The sequence below is a fragment of the Lytechinus variegatus genome, chromosome 4 (genome assembly GCF_018143015.1).
Source record: "Lytechinus variegatus isolate NC3 chromosome 4, Lvar_3.0, whole genome shotgun sequence".
NCBI lineage: Eukaryota > Metazoa > Echinodermata > Echinoidea > Temnopleuroida > Toxopneustidae > Lytechinus > Lytechinus variegatus.
This window is the reverse complement of record NC_054743.1, coordinates 12723881-12739464: the sequence shown is the minus strand read 5'-3', so window position 1 is coordinate 12739464 and position 15584 is coordinate 12723881. Positions and strand designations below refer to the sequence as shown.

The window sequence follows — 15584 nt, the reverse complement described above, 5'->3', positions numbered from 1 at the left end:
AATCATTATTCCGTGAAACCAGGGGGGCGTTTCATGAAAGGACTTGTTGGATAAAATGTCCGACAAGTCCCAATTCATCCGACAGTTACCATAGGAACAGTGACTCTGAGCCAATCAAAATCATGGAAAGATGTCAGATGAAACGCTCCCCGGGTTACAAGTACCGGTACATACAGTACCCCAATCCTTTTCCTTCCCCCCCCCCCCCCCCCTGTTTGCATTCTGCGATATCGCCCTCTTGAGTTCAGATATAGCTGCGGCGTGATGTCTTCTTCTACTGCCCTATTTGTGTTCATTTATGTCTCCGTAGTTCACACTTATCGACTGTATATACCCACATTATCGAAATTTGTAAGTACTCATGCGGTTTTGAAAGGAGATGGTTCGTACAAATCTTGAATTTTAGGGAATACTCATTCAATCCCCTTATTTTTCGTCGTCGTCACTAAATATAGTCCCATCAGTTGATTTTCGTGTTGTGATTTTGCACTCATTCAATGAACAAGGTTAGGCCTATTTTTTATTTAACCTTGTTCTCAGACTCAGTTACATCTCCATGTGTGGCAATGTTTGACTTATTTTCTCTTTTTTCTGTAGGACAAATGCTTGATTTTCTTACACTTTCAGTTTTCATTACAGCTATTCATTAACTCGGCTCTTAGGCCTATGTAAATTTAATTATTTTTTCTTAGACTTAGGCCCTAATTGAACGGTAAATTGCCAATTTGTCTACTGCCATCTCGTCCACTCACCACATGGTCTACATTCATTTCGTCTAATGCCATTTCGTCCATCAACATTTCGTCTACCACCCATTTCGTCCAATCACCATTTCGTCTAATAGCCATTTAGTCTAATAGCCAGTTAGTCTATAGCCAATTCGTCTACAACCATTTCGTCTACCAACCATTTCGTCTAAATCCATTTGGTCTAATGCCAAATCGTCCATTAACCAGTTCGTCCACCGTTCATTTGGTCCAATAGCCATGTCGGCTAATTTCAGTTGGTCCAATATCCACATCGTCTACTTATCAACTCGTCCAATTGCCATTTCGTCTAATAGTCATTTCGTCCATCAACCATTAGGTCCAATAATCAGTTCGTCTACCAACCGAATCGTCTACTAACCATTTCGTCCAATTCCCAAATCGTCCAATAGCCATTTAGTCTAATAGCCATTCGGTCCAATAGCCATTTCGTCTAATACAAATAATTTGCGTTATCCGAGGAGGGGAGCGAAATGACTTTAATACCTTGATATCATTGATGATATTAGTTTAAAAAAAAACCTAAAAACTATGATGATAACTACTATCGCAAGGGTCGATTCAGTGGGTACAGCAATTCAGGCACCCCACCCCCCCCCCCTAAAACGCACACACACACATATAAAAGGGGGAACTAAGATGGGGAAAATGGAAAAGGGTCCTTTTAATTTAATTTGTCGCTCAATTTTTATTTAAAAAAAGAAAGGAGAATATTGTATTCCGATATCAAAATACGATAAACAGATGAAAGACAATATAGCCTTTTAAAGAAATATTATTGATCAATATACCCCCCCAAAAAGGAGCTCTTCCCGATCTGTCCTTTCTTCTTTCCCTGTACTATCCTCTCCCTTTTTGTTCGTTTCCCGTCGCTAGAAGCTAGCCCGCCTGCGCCTAAAATAAATGTAGGCCTAGTAGTATTGACAATAACGATGAGTATAATGTTTGTGATATACTCATGCTGTAGCAATTAATGGATATAATAATAAGAATGATAATCATCATAATGATACTAATAAATAATAATAATAATAAAATTCACAATAATACTACTACTAATAATAATTGTGATGATCATATTACTAATATTAACAAAAATGATAATAATAAGGATAATCATAATAGAAATAATATACATAATTAAAATAATTACTACTACGTAGGCGCGGATCCAGGAGTTTACAGGAAGGGGGGGTATTGAAATCACTAGAGTAGATTTTTGGTCGCGAGTATATAGGCCTGCCGGGTATAATTATAACACATCCCTTTTGCGGATCTAGCTTTTGCTAATGGGGGCAGGGGGGGGGGCTGTTGCTCGAAAAATGTTCATTCATTTATATATTCCCCTGTCTGCGGATCGAAGAGGGTTTTTTCCGTGTTTTTTGTTTTTTTTTTTGCTTGCGCGAGCTGATCTTTTTTTTTATAAACATTTTATTTCTTGTAGGCCCACTATTATCTGTTTGAAATCCTGAACATTTCTCTAGATTAAACTAATGCGAGGATTGCAAGCGCGCAGCGCGAGCTGAGAATTTTCCATATACTGACATGAAACAGGGGCGTTTTAAGGACTGCGTTTAGGAATTCTTGAAGATACATATTTTACTTTTGTAAATGCAACATCACAGTGCGAGCTGAAATTTTCCTATATTCAGACCTCAAAACGGGGCACTTTAATCACTTTTTGTAAATTTGTACATAATACACATCTAAATAAACAATGCGAGCGCGGGTCGAAATTTGTGATATTCTGACATGAAAAATGACGTTTTAAGGACTGTTTGTAAGCATTCATAAAGTGGATACATAGGCATTTCGAGGAGGGCAAAGCGTCCGCCCCTCCTTATTGACGGCCCCAAAAAAGAGAAAAGGGTGGGGGAGAAAAAAAAGAGAAAAGGGAAGGAGGGAAAAGAAAACGGGGAATGAGACGAGAAAAAGCTGAAGGAATTAGACATTGACAATCCACGTCACTATCCAGTTTAGAAATGAATATACAAACATGTGCACGGCGAGTTGAAAAAAATTGATATTTCAGGACACTTTGAACACTCCCTGTAATACAAGATACATAATTATCTTAAAATGAACAATTACTGCAATTATTGCCGAAAATGTTGGTTAATTGACATAAAGAAGTAACAGATTAAGGATTGTTTGAAGGAATTCAAGAAGAGATGGATGTATCATAAATAAAAATGTGAGCGCGCAGCAAGAGCTGAAGCTGTTTCCCTATTTTCAGATCTCAAAAATGGGAGATTTTAATCATTTTTCTTTTGTTATTATGTACAGGATACATATCTCAATAAATTATTAATGCGAGCGCAAAGCATGAGATGTTTCCCTTTCCTTTTTTCCTTTTCTTTCTCCCTCTTCCCTCTTCCTTTTTTTCCTCCTCTCTTTCTTCCCCATTTTTTCTCTTTTTCAATCTTTTTTTTCTCTCCCTTTTCTTTTCCTCTCTTTCCTTCCCCTTTTTGGCGCCCCCTTTCGCCATCGCCAGTATACCATTCCGTTTTTCCTCGCCCGTATCGTGTATGTATAACCTCGATAAGACACACATTGCTTCCCCCTTTGGGTGGAAAACACTTCCACAATGCAAAGTAATCAAAGACGAACAACACTAGTCAACAGTGATAAAATAAATCAAGAAGTTGAAGAGGATTAGTAATTAATTAGGCACACAATCGCGAATAGAGTCGACTCGGGTCGTAGAGGGCGCTAGTGCAGCATAGTAGACCAGTATGCGTATTAGACGAAATGAATATTAGACGAAATGGTGATAAGCCAAAATGGCAATTGGACATATTGGCTATTAGACCAAATGGCAATTAGACCAAATGATTGTTAGCCGAAATGAGTTTAGACCAAGTGATAGTAGACCAAATGCAGTTAGACCAAATGGAACATGGACGAAATGAAAGTAGACCAAGTGGTTATTAGACCATTTGCCTTTAGACCATTTGGCTATTAGACCAAATGGGAATAGACGTAATGATAGTGGACAAAGTGGCTATTGGACCAATTGGCAAAAAAATACCATTAGACCAAATGGCTATTAGACCAAATGATAATAGACGAAATGGCTATTAGACGAAATGGCTATTAGACGAAATGGTGATTGGACGAAATGGTAATTGGACCATGTGGATAGTGGACCAACTGATGGTAGACGAAATGATATTAGACCATGTGGGTAGTGGACAAAATGGCAGTGGACGAAATGGCAATAAACCAATTGAACTTTGAAGAATGAAAATTTTCTTTAATTCTTCCCATATTACTTTCCACCAATAGAGGGCGTACACAAGAATTTGCCCTAAATTCAAGTTTTTGAGCGCTCTGGTGAATACAAAATTATTGCTAAGTTACTAATGAAAAATAAATTGCAACTGTTAGCAAAATTAGTAATTTTGGACACAAAAGTGATTTTTTAATGATTTTTTTAAAGTGTGTGCTACATGTATGATGGGAGGACCTAAAAAAGCTACGCACTTTGTTTTCAAACAATAAAAACTGTCCCAATTTTAATATTTCAACAAATTATATTTCACTAATTTGTGGCAAACATTCTAAAGATCATTAACCAAGTAGAAAATATCACAAAACTCACTAATAGTATATGAAAATCCCGTCGTGTTTTTCGAACATCTCTTGATTTCGCCGCCCGATGTAGAAGGGGTCCTAAAGCTACGCACTCAATTTATCATGCAAAAAAATAGTATTTCCTGTGCCTCAATTTCTAAAATATATTCAAATTATTATAGGATAAAATGAAATTAAAGCGAATATAACTCCAAACTTCCTAACAGTTGTTGGTTTTCTCTGCATTTAGAGATTCACTGCAGCCTCTGTAGAAAAAAATTTAATAGGAATTGTTCATCACTCTGCAGTCACAGTTTAGTTCCACACACAGAGTTCGTATTTGCCATTGAAAACTGCATGTGCGTGCGATGAGTGGTGCGTAGCTTTAGGACCCGCGCAGCTTTAGGACCCCCTACCATATAGCAATAGCAGTGGCATAGATCTACCATCCATAGTCCTACCTGTACAAGATTCTCCACAGGCAGGGTGGTAGCACTCATCCAATGAACAAGGTTATGAATTATAACTTAGACCCTAGAGAGCTGGCAGCCGCCTGTTTCGAGGAGCTTTTTAATGTTTTTTATATTCTTTTTATTGGCATTATCATGATATTGGGAACCACCGTAGCGCTTTGTTCAGTCACACGCACGGTTCCCTATTTCCACCTCCATTCACTTTGTACACAAGCGCGCATATACAAATCTACGAGTGGTTCCCAAAACCACAATTTGGCCTTTTTATTTCCCCTCGTACACAGATGGCTCACTATCGTGCAGCCACCATTAGGGGGGTTACGGGGGTACCTCGCAATACATGTACGTGTAAGTGGGGGTTAAAAATGCAAAATCCCCCTGACGGGTCTCATCAATTTTTGTCTTTATTTCATAGAAATGTATAAAAAGAACTGTACCAAAATAAAGATTATTATTCTCTTTTGGCCTGAAATGCACCAAAACGGGAAAAATAATCTTTTAAGGGAAAAAACAATGACTTGCTGTCGTGCAACTTCACTTCCCTAGGTTTTATCCGAACTTAATACATGAAGATATGGCCATTGAGTCCCTGTACAGATCGAGCTGCATGTAGAACTTTGGTCTCTGTATTTGGTGAGTAGAGCCAAAGAAGTTCAGCGGAACAACCAGTATAACAGACCGAAGCTTTTGGTCTAGTGTGAGTGATCCCTCATTCTAACACTATAATATTGAGTTAGAAAATATTTTAGTGTCCATGCGCTCATAATCGATTATGACATTGAATTGTAAATTTACTCCTAAGTCTCTAAGAAAGAATTTGTGTGATTATCTCTTCACTTCTACTTCTATGACGATACTCAGCAGGATCCATTTTCAGGATGTAGTGCTAAGGAATATCTTGGGTGCTCGTCTGCAGTGCATACTTGTTGGTGCTTTTTAAAACATTGTGCTGTTTGTGCAAGTTAAAGTCTAGTTCCTTGGTATAGATGTTGGTTGTAATCGCCTCCCCCCTGAACGCCTCCAATGTAGGGGCATAAAGTATGGTTTTTGGAAACACATTTCATGCAGTCACTGTCCTGGGAAAAAAGGATTTCTGGTATAGTTGGGTGCGGCATGGAATAGCCAACAACTTCTTTGTATGATATTGTCGAGTGTTGCTGGCAATCATACATGTAGGAGCTGTGTAGTGGTCTGCATTGAACACTACCCTCCTGTGTTGAATTTTGTACGTGAGGTAGAGCTTTACAGCATTTCTCCCACTTAATATATCATATCTTGCGTAAATTCTAAGTTTTGCTTTTTTCATATCGAATCTGAGCAGATGTTGGTAATAAATTTGTGTTTGCTTACTAACTTTATTTTTTTCTTGTAAGCTGCATGTTCCATGACTCCAATATTATGTTCATTTGTAGCTATCAAGCTCTGTCGATGCGCTGTCGACCGTCGATGGAATACTCACGGTAAACCTCGCACATGGTATACCTTGAGTCTAGCCGTCGACGATCACCCACAATACACCACACCTCAACAATCGATCGAAGGGGCAGATGGGATTGAAATTCGGCAAATCAGGCCCATATTTTTGTCAGAAAATATATCAGTTTTTAATGCAAAACGATGTTATATGATATTTTAAGCATTTTAGAGATAAATAAGGTGTCAGTTTTATTTTTTCGACTTTTTTTGCAATCTTGTTCCATGTATTGCCTCGCTGAAATTTAACTGCGGAAGTCTTACAGTACAAAGTTGTTTTCGTATGCAGTAATATGCGCGTCCGGAATCATGATAGTGTCTGGTAATACAATACGTGACTATACATGTAGCCAGGAGGATCCTATGGAGAGAAAAATCATTTACTAACGTGTGCTTACTCTCCATGGAGCCAGGAATTGCGTCCCTGCAAAAAACTGAAATTTTTGCCCCCAAAATTTCTACTTTTCTTTCTAAAAGATCTAGAATCTAGCCCTAAAGCTAAAGATTAAATCATGTAAAAATGGGATACAACTTCATTTCCGACATATATATGATACTGATTTTATTCTTTAATTAAAGTACCAAGAAAATATTTTGAGAAAATGGGGAAAAAACTTGCCAATGTTTAGGTCACCATCTTGTTCTCCTTGTTCTTCGCCAAGCTACGAGACGCATATCATCTTTTTTTTATCCCTGTCAATGAATTTCATTTAAATTATTTACAGCTTACCCAAAATAAAACTTTCTTGCCAGTATCCATGACCAAATTCGCTTTCACGATAGGCCTTACATATTGACTGTTTTCTCTGTTTCTCTGTAATTTAGATTCTGAAGAAATTCAAGTTGCTGTGTGCAGAAAATGAGGGCAAGAAAAGGGAACTACAAGATCTGCTGGATCAGCAATCTGAAATCAATATGAAAGAAGAATTTGCAAAGTATGCAAAGGTTGAACGGAAAATCATTAAACTCAAAGAGGAATTGAAATCATTAAGTAAGTTTAAAGTCGGAAAGTCTCTGGCCCGTATTCTGAACTCGGGTTTAAATTAAACCCTGGCTTAAAGTTTTAGTTTAACTATGGAGAGCCAACTGGGGCACAAATCCTTAACGGTACACATCCAATTTATTAACTCATATGACACCCAAGTTGTTCGTAATTGTCTGGGAATGATAACTTAAGTATTTTTCTTCATAATGAAAGCATAAGGAAACAGGATAGTGAACGTAAGAAATATACAATATAAACACACTTTTTAAATTTTTGGCTTCCCATAATTTTAGCACAGAGTTAGACCACGGTTTAAGTTAAACCTGACTTCAGAATACGGGCCTCTGGGTCTTGTTCAGATATACGTATATCTGCATAGGATATACATGAGAGCGAGAGGCGACTTTGCCCTCATGCCAGCCCAAATCACCCCTACCATTCCCCTTAGAGTTGCCCCAAGGTCTGTCACAAACAATATTCAAGATTATTTAGAAAAATATTAACCTAACTATGGCAGAATGATATTTCCTTTTACTGCCCAATTGTTTATTACCCCTACAAAGCAGCCCTTAAAATGAAAGTAATAGCCTCCAATATTCTGCGACTGCCCCTATGTGGAGAAAAAAGTCCCCTAAAACATAAAAATTATTTCCTACCCTGATGCCAAGTCCCAGGAACTATTCTTGTACTAATCAGACCAGGGGGTGTTTCATAAAGCTGTTTGTAGGTTAAGAGCAACTTTAAGAACGACTGGTCATACTTTCTTGTGGTAAATGGTAGATTCATTGGGCATGGTTTAGAGCGTAAAAAGGATCACCAGTCATTCTTGAAGTCCCTCTTAACTTACGAACAGCTTTATGAAACGGACCCCTGACTTGGTACAACAAATTGCCTCATATATTATAAATGAGCAAGCATGTACGGTTACGCATTGACTCTAAAAATAACTATTTGCCCGAATTCTCACAAATTTGATAAGTAAAATGTATCTTTAAAGAGCTATAGAATTTATTTCCCTAGTGCTGTCTTTACTATTCAAAATTTTTAAACTCGTATCTGTTTTATTTTATAATACAGAATTTAACTAGGATTTGATTGAAGTGATGGTGGCAGCAATCGTTTCACATGCATTAGGGCAAGGTTGTTTTTTTGATGAGACAATTGTTTTGAGATTCCTATTCCTGACAGGAAAATTGTACATTATTTTTTCATTATTTTCTTTTATCTCTGTCGTAGAAAATTCACAAGTTGCAACGAGATTTACTGTCAGCTGGGGGCTCACATTGGCTTTGAACACAGTCTATGTAAGTAAGAAAATGTTTTTTGCAGAAGAATTTCTGTCAACTTGTCGCTTTCTCTCACTCAAAATACAAATACTCAAATGATTACACTTTAGTTGATTTTTTTTTTACTGAGGAAAGAATGAGATAAATATTATCTAATCTTCCTCATTGTAGTTGATCTGTATGTCATCTATTATACATAGCACACACTGCTGAACTTGTGTCAAAGATAACCACATGCATGTTGGTTTATCCTCAGTGAAAACTGGACCACCACAGAGGTGCGAACAAGTGTGCTGGAATCATATCATACTTGTATTTACTGTAATTGGTCAACTATTTCAGAATTATAGGCAGATCCAGACCTGCCAACCAGTACGTTTTTGGCGGATTTATTACGTTTTTGCAAAAAAAACATGTTTTTTTTTATTATTTTTTTTTATTTTGTTAAAACCAGGTTGATATATAAACATGTTTAATTTTGTTTGTCATCTGCAAGAGCAGTGCGCATTTTAGCTGGCATGCAGCTTGTGCGCCGCGATGAACGAGTGTGCCACGCATTTTATTATGAAATACACGTTTTTTATGACAGAATACAATTTTTCATTCCCAGAGGTTGGCAGGTCTGTAGATCAGTTTCTGCCAATATAATTATGATTTTTAAGTGAAGTATCTTTTTTTAAGTATTCGATATTCCCTTCAACTAATTCACTGTCAACATTTTCCTTTGATAGAGTATTTTCATGATTGGCCTGATCTGGACCTATCGATATGAACCTGTCATTCTCTTAGAGGAGGAGTGGACCTGGCCTTTCGGGCGGATCCTGGCCTTCCCATGTGGTGTTCCTGGAGCTATAGGTATTACTGCCTGGCTGGCTGTGTGCTCAGCAATGGTTGCAAGGTTACAGGAATCTGTCAAGAGCTTTGTGCCAGGGGAGAGAACAATTCCAAAGGCTTCTTGAAGGTACTAGATACACAGATTGCAGTTCTAGGATTCAGTCAGGTACATGGTGAAGATATCAGGGACATGCTACAGTTTCATGACCATAGGCTGAATGTGTCTACAAGCATTTTCTTCAAGATCTCTCATATTGAAGGCCTAGATTGGCTTCGATGATAGTATAAGAATTTGCTTTCAACAGAATGAGAGGTATACTGTCTCTTGGTGCAACATCGATGATAGCTTTTAGACAAAACAGAATTCATTACTAATTGAAAATAAAAATGATAGATGTTTGCTGTAAACAGTGCTTAGAGCGTCCAGTGGGTGACCGTGTTTCTGAACCGGCATAGTCAGCCTGCAACACATACTTTTTCATGAATTGTAGTAACTGAGTGAATGAGTTTGATATCCACATCCATTTCTCATCCTATTGGCATTAGCCACTTGTACAGCTAATTAGGAATGTGTGCATATATTAATTATTTTCCTGTTTTGGGGCTGATGGAAAAATATTATGCACTAGTGTCTGAGTTTTCTTGCCATTTTGCATTATTAGAATAAGCATATGAAACTACAGGTAAATAACTGTCTTTAGTGGCCAAGTCATCATTCATTTTTTGTATAGCATTTTGAAATGTGCAATGTATGTCACCTTTTAAAAAAATGATAAAATAAGGTGCTTTTTTTGCAGGTATGAATGACACTATGTGGATAGATTGGTGAGATATATGTTCAGAGTTACTTACTAACTTACTTAATCATCTTCACACTTGTCATTGGTGAAGACCTCCATAGTGACCTGAGCACCAGTTTCTTTTGTTCTTTGCAACTATCCCCGGCCCACTCCGAGTTTAGTTTACTGGCTTCATCTTCTGTCCTATAATTCTCCTCAATGTCTCTTCTGGTCTTGTCCTCATTCAGAGTTTACATTTCTTCATATCCCCAAAATGGTCACAACGATAGGGACAGAAACTTTTGACGTCATAATGGGTTCATTTAACTTCATTATGATGTGATAGTAATGAGATGATGCCATGAGTTTGTCCGCAAAAAGTGGCAGTTAATTGACTATTCTATGAGGGGAAATAGGCATATTTCTGAACGTGCTCGGTTTGGTTCCCTACAAGAAAATAATCATGCTAAGTGCCTTGTTTTTATTTCCCAATTCTACAAAGTTTGTGCGGTGAGAAATCAATCAAGCATCTTTATGGAAAAACAATTATAAGAAATGCTAGCAAACCAGGCTGTTTCTGGGCTGTGGTCGAAGAGAAGAAAGCAAGGGAATTCGGTGTAGACTGAGAAACCAGAAATTACTTTCAAACATAAATTTGATGCAGGGTACTTTGATTTTAAAAACTTTGCAAAACATAGCTACTAAACGATATAAATGTAAATAATACAGGGTTGCATATTATTCTAGTCCTAACCATTTTGTTACATATTATGCTTTGTAATTGATCTATATTTTTTATTGGTTTAATAAACAAAGTTGAAGTTTTGGTATGAGAATCACGAGACTTGGTAAAAGTCTAGGTTTTAATAGGGTTATTGAAAACTTTGAAAGCCAGAAATAAATGACACTTCTGATTTCAGTTGAATTTGTACTGTCTGTCAGAATTTTTATTATACTACATGTAGACCGATCATGGAATCGATTATTATGCGAAAACCGTTTTAAAGCCATTTCAAAATTGAATACAATTCAATTTTCTGTGGTTAGGGACTTGAATTCCCCTTTAAGATAATTTTTATTAGGATTCTGACAGGAAAATAGTTTTATTTATTTTTTGTTGCACAGAAAGAAGACATTCTATTTGTTTACAGAGGTTTATCACACATGTTAGAAGGAATATTTAAAAGGTCTCCTTGAAAGTAAGCACACTGGGAGATTTCTATTCACATATGACAGGGACAATGGTCTTACTTTTTTGTTTGATTATGATATTGAAAGTCATGTCATTACATTGTTTAATCTTGAGTTTGCATGGATAACGCAAGTTGGAGAAGCAGTGAGTAATAATTACAACATGTCTTTGAGGTCAGGATGAATTATAATTTTGGGGATCATCATAGAATGATTAGTTCTTAGTGGGCGCGTCATGGTCTAGTGGTTCTGACTCTCGCCTTTCAAACAAAGGGTTGTGGGTTCGAATCCTAGCCATGGCGTGTTTTCCTTCAGCAAGAAATTTATCCACACTGCTGCACTCGACCCAAGTGAGGTAAATGGATACCCGGCAGGATTATTTCTTTGAATGCACCAAGCGCCTTTAGCAGCTGGAGCTACAGCCAGGGTAATATATAGTGCGCCACTGAATAGGCAACTAGATAGATCGACGCCTCATAAATACTATATATTATTATCATTATTACATGATTTAATCAAGTCAAACTTGAAGTAATAAACAATTGCCTGCACAAATTTACCACACATGGGGACATGCATTGATTCAACCATTCAATCATAAATGCCTTACTCATTGTTAATTACTAAGCAACATTTCATTGTTAATTACTTAGCAACATTTCATTGTTCTGAATCATTAGTACCAACACTTTCATATTATCTTGTGAGGTTCTTTTGAAATTTGTATTGTGATAGTTACAACCAGTAGCATTGTTCTATGAGTTCTTACAAATGCAAAATCGCAAAGACTTCATTATCATTGCATGTATCTTGCAATATGATATTTGTAAGTTAATTATAGTCAAATATTAGCTTTGTTTACTGTGAAAACATTTCACCTTCTAGACGTCTATCCTAGTTTTATACCCTTCCTCAACCATATGCAAGTTATACTGAATAATAGAAAGGGATAGCGGTGAAGAGACAATGAACTTGATACATTGTTATTTTGGGACATGACTTGATTTGAAGAATACTATATTTTCTAAATATCTGGAGCAGAATTTATCATGAAAAGAATGGACAATTATTTCCTAAATAGTAAACATCAACCTATGATAATTTGATGCCAAATTTCTAGAAATGAATACAGTAATTAAATATTGTTCATCTTTTGTGATGGATTGAGCTAAAAACGCTGTATCTCGACTGTTTATAAAATGAGCTGTCACATACTTTTAAAACGTTCTATGCATCTGTTTGAATATGATATTGATGTTGGTGATGAAAGAGATTAGTCATTATAATAATGGATATGTGTTTGTAAGTGTATCCAACAGATGGGGAAGATGTGGTAAAAAAAATTCAGAGGCAGCATGAAGATCATTAACGTGGGATAATGGTCATGGAGGGAAGTTACGACAACATAAAATATAAAGAATAGCAAATGATACTGATGGTAATGATGGCAACGATGAGGCTGATGAAGATGGTGGTGATGATGATGAAGATGATGATGGTTATGATGGTCATGATGATGATGGTCATGATGATGATGATGATTGTGATGATGATGGTGATGATTGTGGTGATGATGATGATGGTGATGATGATTGTAATGATGGTGATGATGGTGATGATGGTGATGGTGATGATGATTGTGATGATGATGATGATGATGGTGATGATGATGGTGATTGTGATGATGATGGTGATGATGATGATGATGATGGTGATGATGATGGTGATGATGATGATGATGGTGATGATGATTGTGATGGTGATGATGATGATTGTGGTGATGATGATGATGGTGATGATGATGGTGATTGTGATGATGATGATGGTGATGGTGATGATGATGATGATGGTGATGATGATGGTGATGATGATGGTGATGATGATGGTGATGGTGATGGTGATGATGGTGATGATGGTGATTGTGGTGATGATGGTGATGATGATGGTGATGATGATGGTGATGATGGTGATTGTGATGATGGTGATGATGATGGTGATGATGGTGATTATGATGATGATGGTGATGATGATGGTGATGATGATGATGATGATGATGATGGTGATGATGATGATGATGGTGATGATGATGGTGATGATGATGATGATGGTGATGATGATGGTGATGGTGATGATGATGATGGTGATGATGGTGATGATGATGATTGTGGTGATGATGGTGATGATGATGGTGATTGTGATGATGGTGATGATGATGGTGATGATGGTGATTTTGATGATGATGGTGATGATGATGGTGATGATGATGGTGATTGTGATGATGATGGTGATGATGATGGTGATGATGATGATGGTGATGATGGTGGTGATGATTGTGATGGTGATGATGATGATTGTGGTGATGATGATGATGGTGATGATGATGGTGATTGTGATGATGATGGTGATGGTGATGATGATGGTGATGATAATGGTGATGATGATGATGATGGTGATGATGATTGTGATGGTGATAATGATGATGGTGATGATGGTGATGATGGTGATTGTGGTGATGATGGTGATAATGATGGTGATGATGGTGATTGTGATGATGGTGATGATGATGGTGATGATGATGGTGATTGTGATGATGATGGTGATGATGATGGTGATGATGATGGTGATTGTGATGATGATGGTGATGGTGATGATGATGATGATGATGATGGTGATGATGGTGATGATGATGGTGATGGTGGTGATGATGATGATGGTGATGGTGATGATGATGATGATGGTGATTGTGATGATGATGATGATGATGATGATGATGATGATGATGGTGATTGTGGTGATGATGATGATGGTGATGATGATTGTGATGATGATGGTGATGATGGTGATGATGATGATGATGATAATGAAGATGATGGCATCAACAAATTAACATTATATTCTGGGGCAGATCCATGGATACAGTGAAAAACTAACAATAATAACTTAAATACACCAATGCAGTGAGGACAAAGTTTGAGTTATATGAGTAGAGCGTCTGATAAGGGTAGCAATACGGGCTGCAGAATTCTGTTATAGCGTGAAAGTTGGGATTGGGGAAGCTGAAACAAAAGAGAATTGCCAAAATCAAGTTGAGATGATATCAGATCATGTACTAACTTCTCTAGCGGAGCGGGTTAAATAATTGTGAATGATGTGAAGTAGTTGAAACTGAAGTAGTAGTAGCATCCCCAGTAGCAACCACGTACGATTGGCGGAGGCATAAAGTAGTATAGTAGTTCTGGTAGTAGCAGGAGTCCTAAATCGTATCATTATTTCTATCACCACGATCATTACTACTATACTTATACTAAACTTGTCATACTGCAAAAGTGTCCAATAGTTCTTGCTATTTTCTTTCACTACTTTCCTTAAAAACTAGATTACCATTTGCCTGTAAACCTCTTTCTTTTCACTATCATGTCATCACATGTTTCCATCTGACCCCACCTCCAAGAGATTCAGATTATAATTTATTTATTTTGCTCTCATCATAAGAGGCGACCGAGCGTGCGATCGTATTGTGCTTGATGTTAATCTCATAAGTGATGTATTAAAACTCCCTCTACGTTCCCGTTCATTTTGCAATACCAAGGATGAATCCCCAGATTATCTTCCATGGCGAACCGTTGCTCACTGAAATGTAGAATTGTGTGGTTTGGGCAAAGATCTTGTTACATGTTTTCCCTATTGCTCACACATTTAGAGCTGAAGTAAATTTGATGAGTAAAAAGTAGGTATTTTTATTTGATATATTTTGAATATATAATTTGAATTCGGTCTACCATGGTAACCAACAAGCAAAATCATTTTGTATATTTTTAACCAGTTGCTTAGATATTTTTGGCTACAGTGGTAATGAAATTAATGTCATCATAATAGTAAGATCGATGGAATCTTAACCACACACAAAGAATGCATTGAATCTAGATAGAAATCCATTATTTCAAACGAAGATGGGTTAAAAGAATTTTGTATGACACATCAATCATCTACTGAGAATACATTTCTTGAGGGATGTGAATGTATTCCAGGAAAATTGAACGCACAATTAAACTCGATTAGAAGCTCCTGTCCCCTTCAAGTGATCCGTCATGTTGGTCTTTCTTCATCCAGGCATTCGCATCATTTTATATTATTTTCATAAAAAAATATTCAGCGTCCCATTAGATCAGGCCTTCATTTCAAAGCTGGGAAGATGAGCATGTTGATAAATATTTTGGATT

The 15584-nt window shown here is 37.0% G+C and overlaps 1 protein-coding gene across 1 annotated transcript; it reads left to right on the top strand.

The window, feature by feature from the left end:
* Positions 1-228: 228 nt before the first annotated feature.
* Positions 229-9731, top strand: LOC121413417 (guided entry of tail-anchored proteins factor 1-like). Its single transcript, XM_041606230.1, has 4 exons — positions 229-351; positions 7115-7280; positions 8511-8578; positions 9292-9731. The coding sequence occupies exons 1-4, from the start codon at positions 265-267 to the stop codon at positions 9517-9519; spliced, it is 549 nt and encodes a 182-aa protein (XP_041462164.1). The 5' UTR covers positions 229-264; the 3' UTR covers positions 9520-9731.
* The last annotated feature ends 5853 nt before the right edge of the window (positions 9732-15584 follow it).